General features: G+C 35.6%; 2 protein-coding genes across 2 annotated transcripts; both read right to left on the bottom strand.

Annotated features, from left to right (window-relative positions):
• Nucleotides 1–8,982: 8,982 nt before the first annotated feature.
• On the bottom strand, nt 8,983–10,008 carry LOC145014306 (cytoplasmic dynein 2 light intermediate chain). Its single transcript, XM_078972690.1, has 3 exons — nt 9,708–10,008; nt 9,339–9,527; nt 8,983–9,174 (listed from the first exon to the last, which is right to left on the bottom strand). Exons 1-3 carry the CDS (start codon nt 9,951–9,953, stop codon nt 9,091–9,093), a joined length of 519 nt encoding a protein of 172 aa, XP_078828816.1. The 5' UTR covers nt 9,954–10,008; the 3' UTR covers nt 8,983–9,090.
• Nucleotides 10,009–11,149: 1,141 nt separating this feature from the next.
• Nucleotides 11,150–13,169, bottom strand: LOC145018416 (uncharacterized). Its single transcript, XM_078976306.1, has 6 exons — nt 12,995–13,169; nt 12,855–12,895; nt 12,598–12,761; nt 12,221–12,320; nt 11,974–12,143; nt 11,150–11,865 (listed from the first exon to the last, which is right to left on the bottom strand). Exons 1-6 carry the CDS (start codon nt 13,036–13,038, stop codon nt 11,281–11,283), a joined length of 1,104 nt encoding a protein of 367 aa, XP_078832432.1. The 5' UTR covers nt 13,039–13,169; the 3' UTR covers nt 11,150–11,280.
• Between the last annotated feature and the right edge of the window lie 2,990 nt (nt 13,170–16,159).

Here is a 16,159-nt window from a genome sequence, read left to right as displayed (position 1 = left end):
CCCAAGAATAGCTACATAAACATGCTAGAAAAGCCCTAATCTTCAACAAAATGAGATCTAGAAGGAAAGAAGGTCAAGGTAACGACTTGATACCTTCAAATGATGCTAAACTGGGGTAGACTTCAGATATACACGTTCCTTGCTTCAAATTACTTGATCTTCAAGCTCCTCTCACTAAGATCCACCTTCCAAAGATTAAAACACAAATGAATGGAGCACACACACGGATTAGGGTTTCTGGACTCTCAAGAGGCTGTGAGAGAGGCTGAGGGGGGCTAATAACCCTTTAAATAGGGTGCAAAACCCCGGAAATTAGGGTCTCATCCTCTAGCTCCTACTCGTCGAGTCATATCTTTGACTCGGCGAGTTGGTCACTCAAACGCGTGGCCAAAACCACTTTTACTCAATGAGTCAGGGTATCCAACTCGTCAAGTAGACCTTGCAATTATGAAAAATAAAGTCGTAAAGTTAATACCTGATAGTCGAGGCGTTACACACCTGTTGAAACCACATGTCTGAAACCTTCCTTAAAGGTCTGATGGGCATATAAAGATCTCGACCCCCTTGCTATGCCAGAGAGTGAGCGTTGTAGGTAGAGTGAGCCATTTTCATCAAATTTATGTCAAACAACCTTCATCTGGTAAGCCACCTTTAAAATTACCCCAAGATATAAAAAATGCCACAATGAAACCATACCTATCGTGATGAACCTCGATTAAGACCTTGTGAAATTGCATGAGAACCCTCATCGACCAGTGGGTTTTCCAATTCCTTACACCTTCGATCACATCAAGTTTGATTTTTTAGCATTTGGCTTTTATTTACCGTATCATGATTTTTTTCATCACCATAATCCTACTCGGTTTTGATTTCAAGTATCGATTTTGGTTTTGATTTCAGGTTTTGATTTATGGTTTTGATTTCAGGTGGAGGATGGCAATGATAAATTTAGCTTGATTTCAATTTTTTTTGTTTTTTCATTTTATATTAGGTTCAAGTTTGAAATCTGACGTTTTTAGAGAGTGAGAGGTGTTTGAAATTAGGTTGATTTTCATAGTTCTTCCAAATTAAAGACATCTATTGGATTTGGGTTCTAGGCCTTGATTCATGTATAAGAGAGATATAGAGTATGATTTTGAATGAAGATAAAATGGGTTATGAAATGGGTGTTGATGTATTTGTTTTTGTAATTTATGTGGTGGGGTTGTTGGGTTTGATCAAACTTAACTACTTTTGTCCTGCCTGGCTGATCCTTATTTGATAGATCTTGATGTAGACTTTAGGATTGTTGAGGAATCTAAGTTCTTAGGATAATAAATTCCATTAGATATGAAATGATATTAAGACTTAGCGTTAGGGACATCTATGTCTTTTGGAAAAAGTTGTAAGGTGAAGCTCTGCCCGATTCACCAATCGTCAGACATTTTGTCAAGTGAGTGCATAGTTACTTTTATCTTACACATAGATATGAAGTATCTGAATAATTAAATGATATAGGTGCTTATGTGCAAAAATGTTTTGTGTTATATGAAATATTATAAGATGATTTTTATATGATTTACCATATATGTATTTTCTTACCTAGAATGTATTAGGTATAAATAGGTAATGAGGGTTGAATAAAGAGAGGGAAATAGGTGATGAAATATGAGAACAATAATAGGCCTTAACTTACTAGTACTATTGTAGTAGGTGATGACGTCATCTAGTAGAGTATAGATGACAACCACAGACTATTCTAGACAGTCCAGTGGAACACTTGCAGGCTCGCAACCTGTAGGTGTTTTTGAACTATATGTTCACCAAATGTACTCTAAAACCTATTGACATATATTGTGGGAGGACTCCCTAAAATACTACTATCAATAAAGAATATGATCCCTAGGATAAATCCTTAGGAGTAAATATAAAGGAAAACCTACTGACAAGTATCACGGAGGAATCCATGAACTAGTACTATCGGCATAGATGATCCTTAGGATAGATCCTTAAGAAGAAATAAGATAATAGGGATGGTAAATTGGGTTAATTGTTTGATAATTAAACATATTAACTATATTATTGTGGGTTGGAAACCCTATGTAATCACTATGTTTCCCTACATGATCCACTCAGTTTATTTGAATCACATGTTATTAAATAAAGATGCTCGGATAATGATGTATGAGATATTCAAGGAGACGTAAATCGTTAGTATATTAAGACATTGTAAGTCTCTATTTATGCTTATGTTTCTGTATTAACGAAGACATCCCGGGTTTTATAATTAAAACACATTTCTTCAAAAATGTTCTGATAATATTATTATCATGTTTTTAGGACAAATTTCGCATGATTAATCTTTTTAAAAGAATACTCCGATTTAATAAGAATAAACAAATCAGTTTTTTCTGGCCGTAAAAATAGGGATGACACATTGTTCTTCCTAACAACATGTTATAAGGGGATGTCACCCTTATTATGAGGAATTCTTTTAGGATGGTTTATTGTATGTTCCCTCTATAGTCTTCCATTGTTAATGGTAACGATATACTCTTAACTCGCCATACATATTGACCAGTAAATCCTACCACCGTCGACGCAGCAGGTCAAACATAGTTGTGGATGTCTCTCAGGAGGTATTTCAAACAATGCTTGTAAATGATGTTAACTAAGCCTCTGTTATTTATATAGATCCTTTGTATTAACGTTCTTCCCATTACTCCTATGATTATCAAAGGCTCGGTACCCTAGTGATCGAAAAGTATCTGATCATGATGATTGAACTCGATATTAACCATTTTTCGTTTCTTGATCAACTTATTACTAGCTTCCCCCTTGTATCATGGCAATTTCGTTGTATACTCATGTTTCTTCCTTCTTCGGTGGACACTCTACTCGTTGTATACTCATGGTTCTTCCCTCATTCTCTCTTCATACTTTCACAATCTTCTATTACATGACCTAGCTTTTTATGGATAGGGGAGTTGATTCTACTCATTCTAGGTTAGTGATGTTATGTTGGAATTTATTCTTTGTTAAATCTCATATTTCTCTCTAAGGATAGTGTTGGCATGAGTGTCAGAAGGTGGTCGACTTCTTAAAATATGTTGTATTAGTTATGATTGAGATCCTTGGAGTTTCTGATCGGATTGGCTTATGAGCCTGATTTTGGAACTGAGACATCCCCATTTTGACGGTCAGAAAAGACTGATTTTGTTTATGCTTTATAAAAATCAGAGTATTTCTTTTCATAAAAATGTTGCGGAATTTGTTTCCAGAAAAACATGATAAATACGTTATCAAAACATTTTAGAAGAAACGTATTTTATTCATTTTAAAATGTTTGGGATGTCATCGTCAATACAGGAACATAAGCATAAACGGAACTTACATTTATTTACACTAGTGATCTACATCTCTTTAAATCTCTCAGTGTAATGTCACTTCATATCGACACCTGTGATATAAATAAACTGAGTGGGTCGGGTTGGGAAACCAGGTGAGCACATAGGGTTTTCAACCCACAATAAATAAGTTTATTAACTTTATCAAACCAAACAAACCCGATTATCCGTTCTCGTTATCCTCACTTTACGTCCCTAAAACATCTAACACAAGGGACCTGGTCGAAGGACTATCATCGGGATGGACACTACTGCTAAGGGGATTCCTCAGCAAATAAATGTCCGTAAGGCAACCATGTGGGGGATGGAGTACATCTGGTGAGCACATAGTTCAAATAAACACACAGTTCAAATAAACACCTACAAGTTGCGAGTCTGCTAGTGTTCCACTGGACTGTCTAGAATAGTCTGTGGTCGTCATCTATACTCCTCTAGATGACTGGATCATCAATAACATCTATAACGAGGCCTCTCATTATTTTATTTTGTCACACAGCAACTATTACATCTACCCATGTTTTACCCAACACATTTTGTAGATATAAAATACATATACAGTTTAAATCATTGAAAACATGTATAAAACGTTCATCCAGCATAGATAGCAAGTATTCAGATAATATGCACACATAGCACGTAATTTATATAAAATACTTCATATATATGTGTAAGCTGAAAGTAACTATGCACTCACCTGGTAAGGTGGTGACTCGGCACTCGGACATCACTTCGTTACTTCTTAAAACAAATTTTCCTTGACCAAAACCTAATATTAATACCACTAGAGTTTAGTTTTAACGTTAATCGCGACTAATTAATAGTCTAGCTATTATTACTATTATATAAGCGTTAAATAACACTCAATATAACTCATAATAATAGCCCAAATAATTATTTTAAGGTCCTAATAATGTTACTATAATTAAATAAAATCTATATTAAATATAGTATAGGCGTAACTCACTTACAGCGGGTTTTTATTAAAAACCGGGCTTCGCTAGAGCAGCGTTTCCGAGCCGAAAGTTTTTCTTCTCGGAGCCGTCGGGCGCTCCGGGGCTTTCTTCTTGTGATAGGGAGGTTCCCTAGACTTGGGAGGGGTTTAGGGGGGTTAGAGAGAAATAAAGGTTTGAAGGTGTGAGGAAATTATGAAGAGTTCATCTCTTATTTATAGGAATTGTATAGTAAAGTAGTCTCCAAGCTTCGTCCGTAACTTTTTCATACGAGCTCCGTTTTTGTCTGTCTTTTTACCATTGAGTTCCTATTAATGAGATGTTCAACTTTCATTTAGACCTCGTTGGCTAATTCTCACTTTATCTCAGATTTACAAAACTGTATCGAATTGCAACGCTCGAAGAGTAGGGACTAAGCTTCGTCCATATCTTTCGCATACGAGCTCCGTTTTCGACTGTCTTTTTATCGTTTAACTCCTATTAATGATATCTTCATTTATCGTTTAGATTATTTTGGCTAAAAATCGACCAATCTAAAATTCAGATTTCGGGTTGTGCATTGCTATGCTAAATCTTAGAAAAATCATAACTTCCTCATACGAAGTCAGATTTGGATGCTCTTTTTATGCACACTATCGGTTTAACATATACTACAAATTTCGTTTAGATCGCTAAGGCTTAATCTCGCTCTATCGTAAATTCACTATTTACGCCTCCCGATATCATGTCGGTTCCGTCGCGAAACTTCGATGGGTCATAACTTCTTCGTTATAACTCGGATTTCGACGCTCTTTATATGTACGAAAACCTTGTAACATATACTAAAATTTGGTTGAGATTATTTATTCTTAATAATCTTTTGTCGAAAAGTCGTTTTCGACCCCTATTGCCTCTAAATTGACTAGCCCGGATCTACGGGCGTTACAAGAACCCTTTGTCAATGATTATAAATGTTGGCATTTGAAGTGATCTCAACTCGTTTTGAAGGAATCAGGTTTGGAGAACCTACAAGGGGTTCAAAGGGTGTTATGAGAGTGAAATGTGAGAACAAGTTTCGAGGAAAAAATCTAATTTAAGTGGTGGAGAATTATAACACCCGTTTTTCATAATAGATTGGTTGGGGGTTTAAAAGGATCAAAGGTAAGGTTTTGGAGAAAAACCTTGCGTCAAAATATGGTGAATGGGGCACCACAACATGACAAGACAATTGCACGAACGCATATATGGGATGGTCATCACGACATAACGAAAGGAAGGGCACAACGTGACCACAACTGCCGCCCAAGACATGATTTTTTAGGGTTTCTTACAAATTTAATCCCCTAAACTCAAGGTTTAGGGAATCCTATTCAGCCTCCAACCCTTTCAATGAAACCCTAACCTTCATTGTTGAGTTCTTGAGCTTTTGGTGGTGTTTTGGTGTCTTGAAGGAGAAGGGATCATCCTTCGTGCATAGATCCAACTTGCAAGTCTCATAATTATCTTCTAACACTTACTCTCGACCATTGTGAGTGTTCAAGTTCCAAGCTTTATGTTATGTGCTTCTAGATCTAGGCTTTTTGTGCATTTTCTCCATGCTTGGGAGAGTTTGAGTGGATTGATTCCATAAAGTTTGCAACTTTATGGAACCTTGAGGTCCCTTTGAGGTTTAGTGTTCTAGATATGAGATTTGGTTAGGTTTTGGCTCATGCATGAGATTTTTGACCTTATTTCCACCATTTTTATAACTTAGCTTAGGGAAATACATGCATTGGACATGCATGACTATAAAGCAACGATTTTTATGACTCTTTGGGTGTAAGGAAGCCTTCGAGGAGATAAGGGTGTGGCTTATTGGATTAAGGGTTTAATCTATTAAGCTGCCCAAGATCAGTTCCTGTGATGTGACGATATGTCAGTCACGTCGTAATGATTGAGGTTCTCACTACTGTATTGTTTGAATGTTCCCACGATGTGGCCAAGAGTCCTTCGCGTCGTGGTGAGGGTTGACCGTTGACTTTATGACCAATTTAACTTGGGGTCAAACTTGAAGGAATTGGGTTATTAATTAAGGTTCTACCTTTATTTGGTGCTAGTTGGTTCACGGGAGCGATTAGTGTAGGGAGTGAGTGTGTTGTTATGTTTCCTTGGGTATCCAATTCAAGTGAATTTCCTCACTATACTATGTATTTCAATGTATATAATTGTATGTTAGAATATAGGATTAGTGGTATGATGGTCAGAGTACCAATAGGATGGTTATCGTCTAGTGGAGTGCCCTAGGGTTTGTATGTAGTCACGTAGGACAGCTTAAGAACTCTTAATCTATGCTTTCTTTCATGTTCCTTGTTTGGTTGTGGATCTAGAGTGGAATCACCTGTTTGAATGTTTATCTCACCTCTAGTTACATATAGATATGCATTCCCTGGAGAACTTCTAGTAGTGGCATAGTGTACTGTATGAGGCCTCATATACGGTAGTGAATTGGTAGACAAGTAGAGGAAGGTAGATAGTTGTTTGTGTTTATGTGTTTACTTGGTAGTTTTTTTGTTAGATATGCCGACGTATTATGGTGGGGTGGGTTGAAGCGGTCTTGTTTTGTGTTGTAGGCCAACATACTCGGGCGGGCCAATGGTGTACTGTAAGCCAATGACGGGTCAGTTGTATGCTGAGAGAGAGTAGTCCACGTGAACTATAGGCCTTGCAAGGCAGCCCAGTCAAAATGTAGGCTCAAGAGCGGTCTAGGCATGTTGTAGGCCTTGCGAGGCAGGCCACACAGACTAAAGGCTCATGTGTGCATGCATTGTGTGTATGTGTGTGTGTGAATATATATATATATATATATATATATATATATATATATATATATATATATATATATATTGTGGTGTGTGGTATTTTAGGGGAACTCACTAAGCTTTGGCTTATACTTGTGGATTAAACATTTTCAGGTACAATTGGTGATCATGGGAAGGCGAACGCGTGACCGTACACACTTATCAGCCACCATGAAGATTCTACATTTATTACATTTCTCTGATTTCAAGCAAATGTATTTTGAAACAAACAGATTTCTTGACTTGGATTTTATAAACATGTTGTTTTACCTTAATTAAAAATGAATTTTTTTGTGAAAATGGGACGTTACACCAAATCCCATTCTTTCTCTTTTGAGGCCTTCTCTCACTTCTTTCTATATGTCGCTTTTTCATGGCTCTGGAACTTTTGAAGGCTTCGAACTTCTCCATTTCCATCTCTTCTGTTTCTAAATTCTTTTGACTCTTCCGAAATTTGTGGCGTTTCTTCGTGTCCTTCGAGGTTTTGCATTCTTATGTTAGGACTCATGTCGACAATAGTGTTTTCTTTGTTGGTTATTTGTTGTGGAGTTCCACGGATAGCGCTACTTGATGAGTTATTGATTCCTTCACAAATCAATTAACCTGGAGACAACAAACAACTCGTAAGCTGATTTACCAATGCTCCAATGATAAAGTTAGAAAAGACCTTAAGAAAGTGTGTCAAAAATCAAGCGGGTCATAATAGAATAGTGTATTTTATTTGCGTACCTTGTAGAGTGATTTTCATCACTTATTTATAGTCGATGTTAAGAGGTTATGACCTCTTCATGTACCAAGAAGATTTTCCATCTTATTGCATTAATGGTCGTATGTCCGAAGGTACACTGGTATGTACTTACTAACTATTTAACAGTTGTTTCTCGTTATTCGAAGGATTCATCCATCACATATCTTCGTACAAGTTCTTTTCTTTGAGGATCCATGTACATTGATATTGTTGTGATGTTATTTTGTACCGTGTTCGTTATTTTCTATGGTCCGGTATGATTACTTAGTTCAGTATACAGGTGATTAGGTATATACATGGTCTAGTATATATCTAGTTCGGTGTATACCTGGTTTGGTGTAGTGAGGGTATACGCGTAGCTTCAAGCTAGGCTATGAATGAATAAAAGAATAGCAATAGATTAAAACACAATCATGTAAAAAAAGTAGTAATTGATTAAAACACAATCAAATAAAATCAAGTTCAATAGGAAAATATTTACATAAAAAATCAAAACTGTTGTTTAATTAAATCCCATTGTCGTAAATTTCTTTACAAAGTAATTTGCTATTTTCATGGGTCTCACATGATATATTGATGTTCAGTTACCACCTGCATCATATAAGACCAAAAAAAGGGAACAAAAGAGCATAAGAAAATAATTGATTTACAATGTTATCTGTATCATAAGAAATGTGTTATAACTTAATTGTCTTCCCCATAGTTCAATTTGGTCATAGAATTGTCAAAAGCATATGTATTGACACAAATAGTCTAAATGTAAAAGTAAAAAACAACAATCATAAGAAAATTACATTTGTTAAACCATATGTTATAATTTACAGCATTATATTCCCCATGTTTTACCTCAGACATATAGATGCATAAATAGGGTCATCTTTGACATCACCACATCCATCCTAATTGGAAAAGGGTCCCATCATAAGTAGGGATACAGAGAGAATGGACAATTTTACCCTTCTAACCATAAGTGATGATGAATAAGAAATGACTATGCTTGTCTAAGAACTATTATAAACTCAAATTGCATCAAGTAAAAAAGAAACAATTAATTAAAATCTCCATCATTTGCACACATATACTAACAAAAGTTAATCAACATCCATTTCTCAATTAATCAGTTTTGTATATTACATCAAAACATGTAAATTGGTTTCATTTCTAAGCACCATTTAAAAGCTCAATTTTCCCTACTTTGATCCCTGTTTCACACATTCTTCAGCCCTTGTAAGAGCATCTGTCAACACATCAATTGTCCAATCCTTAACATCCTCCTGCAAAATAGCAACACACATTATATTTTCACATATAATAAGTTGATAACAATCTACTTGTATTCATTTTTCTACTGTTTATAGTGATATGATTAAGCAAACAGTTGAAGAAGTTATGAAAAACAATAAGAAATGAGTGTTAGTGATAAAGTTTGAAGATTTACCATGTGTAGAGGCTCCCCTGTTCTTATTCGTGCATTAGGTCGAGCAAGTTTAGATTCGAATGGAGTTCTTGGTCGAACTTCTCTAAATTCTTCCCATTCTTCTCGAGAAAGCATCCTAACAGTGCCTTGACCTGGTGGAGCATTCTGTATCTTCTTCTCTATCCTTTCTTGTGATGTTGAATCATCATACTGTCAATCATTATAGAAACAAATCAATTTCTGATTTTCTGATCTCTGCTTTAGCAATAGCAATCATCCATAGAAACTATTGGAGGTTTAGGTTACATACGAACACAACTGTATTTCGATCGATTATAAAAAAAATCAATAAACGCAAACAAATTGTTGAAGTTGAAAGGAACGGTGTACCATCATGAGAAGCTTGGCGAAAAGTGCGATTCCTACGACGGTGGCGAAAGCTGGCATACTGGCGGTGTCGAGCCATGCCGTCGATTCGGGAGTCTGCACAAACAACCGGTTCCGCTTAGGGTTCCGACGACGACGATCCTTCTCTAATTCAGCAATGGTTTTCTTGAAGGAATCGCTAGGGCTATGTCTGGATAACGTATGTAGCTGTCTACAAAGTTGGAAGATGGATCGCTTGGATCCTTCCATGGCATCCGGACGCAAGAAAAGGAAATTGTAATAATCTGATACTTCTTAAGAATTTTGATGATTTTATTTTGGGCAAATTTCATAGAGATTATTTAATTTGATTTTTATATATTTTTCTTAATCATCGAGTGAATTTTTGCTGGTCTAATCAAAGAGTGTTTTTTTTTTTTTTTAATTAACAGTGTGAGAGTGAGTTTTTCCTGTAATCAATTGCAAAAAAACAATCGAGAACAACATTTTTCCTTGCTAATGACGGTTTAAAAAAAACTAAACTTTTAATGGTTATATCATAAAAAATAATACAACTAATGGTTAAAATGAAAAAAAAATCTAAATTGTAATTATTTGTATAGAATTCATACATGGTTTTAAAATAAAAAAATAAAGTCTTAAAATTAAACCAGAAAAAAGAATGTGATTAAATTGAAAAAAAAAAAAAAAAAGTACAATGGTTTATATAAAATTTGGTCTTTTACTTTTGACAAATGACAACCAAAATTTTTAAATTCGGATATGGTATAAGGCTGGAGGGAGTGGTACTCCTTCCCTCATGAAATCACACCCAATGAGTGGTGCCACACTTGGGTTTTTTTTTTTTTTTAATAAATAAAAATGACCAATAAGACAAAGAAAAAAAGAACCAATCACCTTGTTTGAAGGAGTACTTCCTTAGAAGGTCAAACTGCACTCTCTACCGGACTCGGGTCAAAATGTTCATCCCTATTTGTTACCTATAGAGTTAAATTTTGTATTAAGTTGTTTTGTCGCATTAAGCTTATAAAACTCATGTAAAAGGTAAGAGCATATATCTTTGTATCAAACGAATTGACCAACCTGATTAGATAAAAGCTCTCACTAGACCCAATCATAGTTAATATCGAACAACCCCTTCCCATGTAGATTTATATATAGATGAAGGTGATGCTAAGTGAACACTTAAATAGTGTTCTTTTGATACATTATTATGGTTCAAATTATCCATAGCATAGTGAAAAAACGCATCAGTAAATGTTATATTTTGTTATTGCAAGTGTATGAAAGAAACAAATGTTGAAACATATTTTACAATTTCCATCACTAAACTGTTCTAAAGTCCAAAACCATTAAGCAATGAATCAATCTCTAATAGGAACCAATACTAAACACTAAACTCGACATAATTTGTAAAAAAATCATTATGTCAATCACAAAAGAGCTAATTAACAAACATTTAACATAAAAAAAATAATAATAATAATAATAATCCCAATACAGAAAAATTACACATCCACAAAATCATCAATTCATTGAACCTAAAATAACATCATGAACTCATGAATCTTGGTCCCTACCTACCATAAGGATGATACCGACCACCACCACCGCCGCCACCACCACCACCGCCGCCATAACCTCCCCTGCTTCCATACGGTCCTCCCACTCCACCATATCCCGAACCCGCACCGGATTCATAACCACCACCGCCGCCGCCACCACCCGGACCACCGCCATAACCCCCATAACCTCCATACCCACCACCACCACCACCTCGGCCATACCCACCAAGCCCACTCCCGCCATATCCTCCACCGCCAAACGAACTAAACCGACTAGAGTACCCAAGCGGCGGCTCACCACCACCGCCGCCCCTGTAACCACCATAATCACCGCCATAGTCACCATAACGGCTGCTAAATTCGCTACCGCTAGGCCCATATCCACCATAATCTCCAAATCTACTCGAAAGCCCTCCAAGCGACCGGTAAGGAGGACCATAACCACCACCACCACCACCGCCACCGCCATAACCACCGTATGAATCACCGTACCCACCAAAACTATCGCTGCCATACCCACGTCCCCGCGGTTCACTACCATATGACATGGGTCCCGGATTTGATGCCTTCTTTGGCTCCGCCTTCTTGATCTCAACCTAAAACAATAAAACTTTTTTTTAACTTAATACAGAAATAACAACTTAATATAAAAAAATAAAAAACATTTATCCAAAATAATAATAATAAATAAATAAATAAATAACCTGTGTGCCATCCATATCAATCATATTTCCATCAACGAGAATTGTATCAACAACTTGTTCACTATCAAAAACAATAAATCCAAATCCACGAGAGCGTTTTGTTGCATGATCACGAATAATCTCATGTTCAACAACTTTTCCGTATTTTGAGAAGAATCCTTTGAATTCATCTAATTATATATAGAAAGAAATAGATAAATATTAAGAAATGAAGTGATGTAAAATTGTAAATAAAAGAAATGCTAACCTTCGGTGACTGATGTTGGAATCCCACCAACGAAAATCTTTTTTGTTTTGAAATCCTTCGACTCACCAGACCCTTTTGGAATCGTTCTCTTGATTTCAACCTGCAAAATGTTTATTTGAATATAATCAGTGGGAAATTTTATAAAATATTTGAGCTAAAAACTAAGCATAAAGAGCCTAATTCAAGAACTAAAATTTTGGCATTTTTTTCATCGAACATGGAAGTTAAGTTAAAGCAGTATATCCCTCTCCCTCTCCACATTCAGACATTTACAATGTAGCCTCAAAATCATGTATTAATCTACAGATCCCACAATGCCATTGCAAAATGAGACTGTGATTAAGAAAATTTAACCTAAAGAAACTGAATTCGCTCACTTGTTTCCCATTAATGACATGAGTCTCGGCGATAACAGTGTCAACGACAGAAGGATCCGCATATGTGATGAACCCAAAACCCCTTGGTCGACCAGTTTGTCGATCCTTCATGATAACCGAATCTGTAAGATCTCCATACTTTCCAAAGTACTTAACGAATTCATCTGTATACATAAAGATATATCCAATCAGATACGAACAATTGCATTTTCTGATAACTTATAGAAACACAACCAACAAGAAGATTGGGGGCTAACCTATAGTAGTGTCTTTCGCTAAACCCCCGATAAAAATCTTCCTGTAACAATTCGAGGGACAAAAATTTCAAGCTTTGTATCATTGTGAAATGTAAAAGATAAAACTAATTGTGCAGTTATAGAAGTGGAGAATGACGAACCCTGGACTGGCGCCGTCGCCAAAGTCAGGGCGCTTGGAACCCATTGGAAATGATTTCTTGAATCGAAGATTTTGTGGTTAAATTCCGTGACGATATGAAGGTCTAAAGTGGTGTTCTTCGCGTTGTTTTTGGGGGTTTTTACGATTGGGAAGAAGAAAGAGCTAGGGTTAGGGCTTTACCAATAAGATACGGATTTGAGGATGCATTAACAAATTTATATCGTATATCAGAGACAAAACAAAATATAGAAAATGAAAACCTATATTATTGGTCATGACTTACGTGGAAAATTGTTATTATTGTTTAAAAAAGTTTGGATTAACATTAGAGGCCTAAAGTTTTTTTTTTTTTTTTGTGAATTAGGTCTAAAAATTTTAAAACATTTTATAATGATGGATTTGCTCATTATTATTTTATTTTTTATTTTTCTTTTATTACAAGATTGTATAAAACAATTAAAAATAAAATCTCTCTCTCTCAAGAAACTTGCAGGTGAGATTATCCCTTCGTAAACACCCAACAAACACACAAGCACTTCCTATTAAGATGTTCGTCAAGCATGCATATATTCTTGTAAACCCCAATGTCTCTCTCTGCAATTTGAAATAATCTGAACTTTTTTCCTTAGCCCTTAGGTCTATGGATTTAGAGTTTTAAATTGTTTGATATCTTCAAAAAACAACAATAAAAACTGTCTGATTTCTTGTTGCGGTTTGGATCTCAAATGAAAATGGTTCAAATCTGGAGGCGGGTTTGCTAAACAAGAAAGCCTTAATTCTGTTCTTGTTACTGGAATTTGTGGTCGCCAGCTATCTCACCTCTATTGCCTCCGTAAGGCTCTCCGTCATCACCCCCGTTTAGAGCTCTAAATCTGTGTTTACTGGTTCGTTTTCGTTTTTTTGTAAACATCAACTATGGGGGAAGAATGAGCCACGGACGAAGACGATGGCAGATCTGAAACGAGGGTTTGCAAGCTCAAAACAAGAAGGACGACCGGAGAAAGAGGATTATGGATTCGGTGGTCGTTCGACGACAGATCGAGTCCTAAATCGACTCTGGCCCTTTACACTAACATGCAGATCAACTTCGAACAACACAAGGTATGTGTGATTTAATCAATGACGCACAAAAAACCTCATGTGTGTGGTTTGTTCGATCGGAAGCAGTGACACACAAACATTCAATGTGTCAATCACAAACAGAGGGGGTGAGCACGAGAGATCCTGAGAGAAATTAGTTGCATTAAGTTTGTAGAGAGAATAAGAAGATGCGGGCAATAAAGGGTTTGACCTAAAATCTGAAACTGAAGAAGATGATGGTGGCATTTATTTTTGGGATGTGTTGAGAGAGAGAGAGAGAGAGAGAGAGAGGGAGAGAGAGAGAGAGAGAGAGAGAGAGTAAGGGAGAGAGTATTTTTTATTTATGTTATAAAAAAAATTATAAAAAGAAAATTATTTTTTTTAATCAAAAAAGTATCTAATGAAATAAAAAACTAAAAAAAGAAAAAAGTATGAGCAAAATCATCATTATGAAAAGTTCAAAACAAATTTGACCAAACTTGTAATAAAAAGAAAATTTTTAACCTATGATGCTAGTTTAAACATTTTTTTTACCAAAGTGTTAATTTTCGGCATACTACATGGACCATTTGTTTAGTTTAGTCTATTATATATTGTGGATTGCATAGGTGTATTCAAACAAATTCTTTTTTTTTTTTAGAAGAAAAAATAATATTATTTTTTCTGGTATCATTTTTATCTAAATTTACGATAAATCTTATAAATCTGTTCTATTTAAATGATATAACAATTATGGTTAGATGACATCGATGATTAATCTCATCTTTTTGTATTTAGAGTTAAAATTTGTTAGAAATGTAATGTGGCTAATGATATGACCGATGACCGAGTTTAACTTTTTGATATGTTATAAGATATCAAATAAATGGCATGAATAACTTTTATGGTTTGTTTTAAATGGTCATTGGTTTTATTTTATTTTTTGTATTTTAAATCCTTAAAGTAACAAATAAAAGAAAATATGGGCAATAGTCAAAAAAATGGGTTTTTTTTTTTTAAATATAGATAGGACACAAAATTAGACATTTTCGGATATAGACATGCATTCTGCGGAGGTAGCTCCACGGAATCTACCGTAGCTCTGCGGAATGGATATTGAGTTTTTTTTCATATCGATTCTTCGGGGTTTATATTACTTCCTCAAATATTTCTTTTCAAATAAAGATTATAATAGTATGATAATTTTTTCTTAAAATTAATTAGTTGGGGAAATGAATCTAAACCCCGAATAATCGATGTGAAAAAAAAAAAAGATCCATTCCTCGAAGCTACCTCCGCGGAATGAGTTCATTCCTCGGATGTAGCTCCGCGGAATGGATCTTTAGTGTGTGTGTTTTTTTTTTAATACATTGATTTATTTACGATTTTGCCATTCCTCGGAGCTACCTCCGCGGAATGGCCGTACCGGGTAGGTCGGGCACCCCATAAATGTCTGATAAGTATGGTATGTTATATGATTGTACTGTATGTTATATGATTGTATGGTATGTGGTATGTTGGGGGGAACTCACTAAGCTTTGTGCTTATAGTTTTCAGTTTGGTTTCAGGTACCTCTTCATCAAAGGGGAAGGAGTTGGCGCGGTAGCGATACATCATACACATACACTATTTTCCGCCTTACGAGATTGTTATGGGAATTGTACTCTGATATTCACTTGATTTTGTATTTTGGTTTTTCAATCACGATATATGATTGTGGAATGATTTGATCAGATAATGTTTTATTTACAAATGTTTTTCAAAGTATTGATTTAAAAATAAAAATTTTATATGTGAAATTTGGGTTGTTACAAGTTGGTATCAGAGCCCTGGTATGAGGGATTCAGACGCACCTTCAGGGGTGTTTGGACTCAAACCTAGGGATTAAAAGATTTTTACAAAGAAAATGACTTTCTAAAAGATAAGATAAAAGAGTTTTGAGAAAGAACAAGTGTGTGATGTGCGCAACCAGCCGAGCTCAAGTAAGTATTCCCCAAAGTACCCATACAAGTTTATGTTATGTTTGACAGTTTCAGTAGAACAGCATGCTAGTATAGGACTAAGGATCTAGGAGTGATACCTTATGTGCCTGCTTTATGTGCTTCAG

The sequence above is a fragment of the Lactuca saligna genome, chromosome 9, assembly GCF_052625555.1.
Source record: "Lactuca saligna cultivar CGN05327 chromosome 9, ASM5262555v1, whole genome shotgun sequence".
Lineage (NCBI taxonomy): Eukaryota > Viridiplantae > Streptophyta > Magnoliopsida > Asterales > Asteraceae > Lactuca > Lactuca saligna.
Note: the sequence above shows the minus strand (reverse complement) of the source record. Positions and strands in the feature narration are given on the sequence as shown.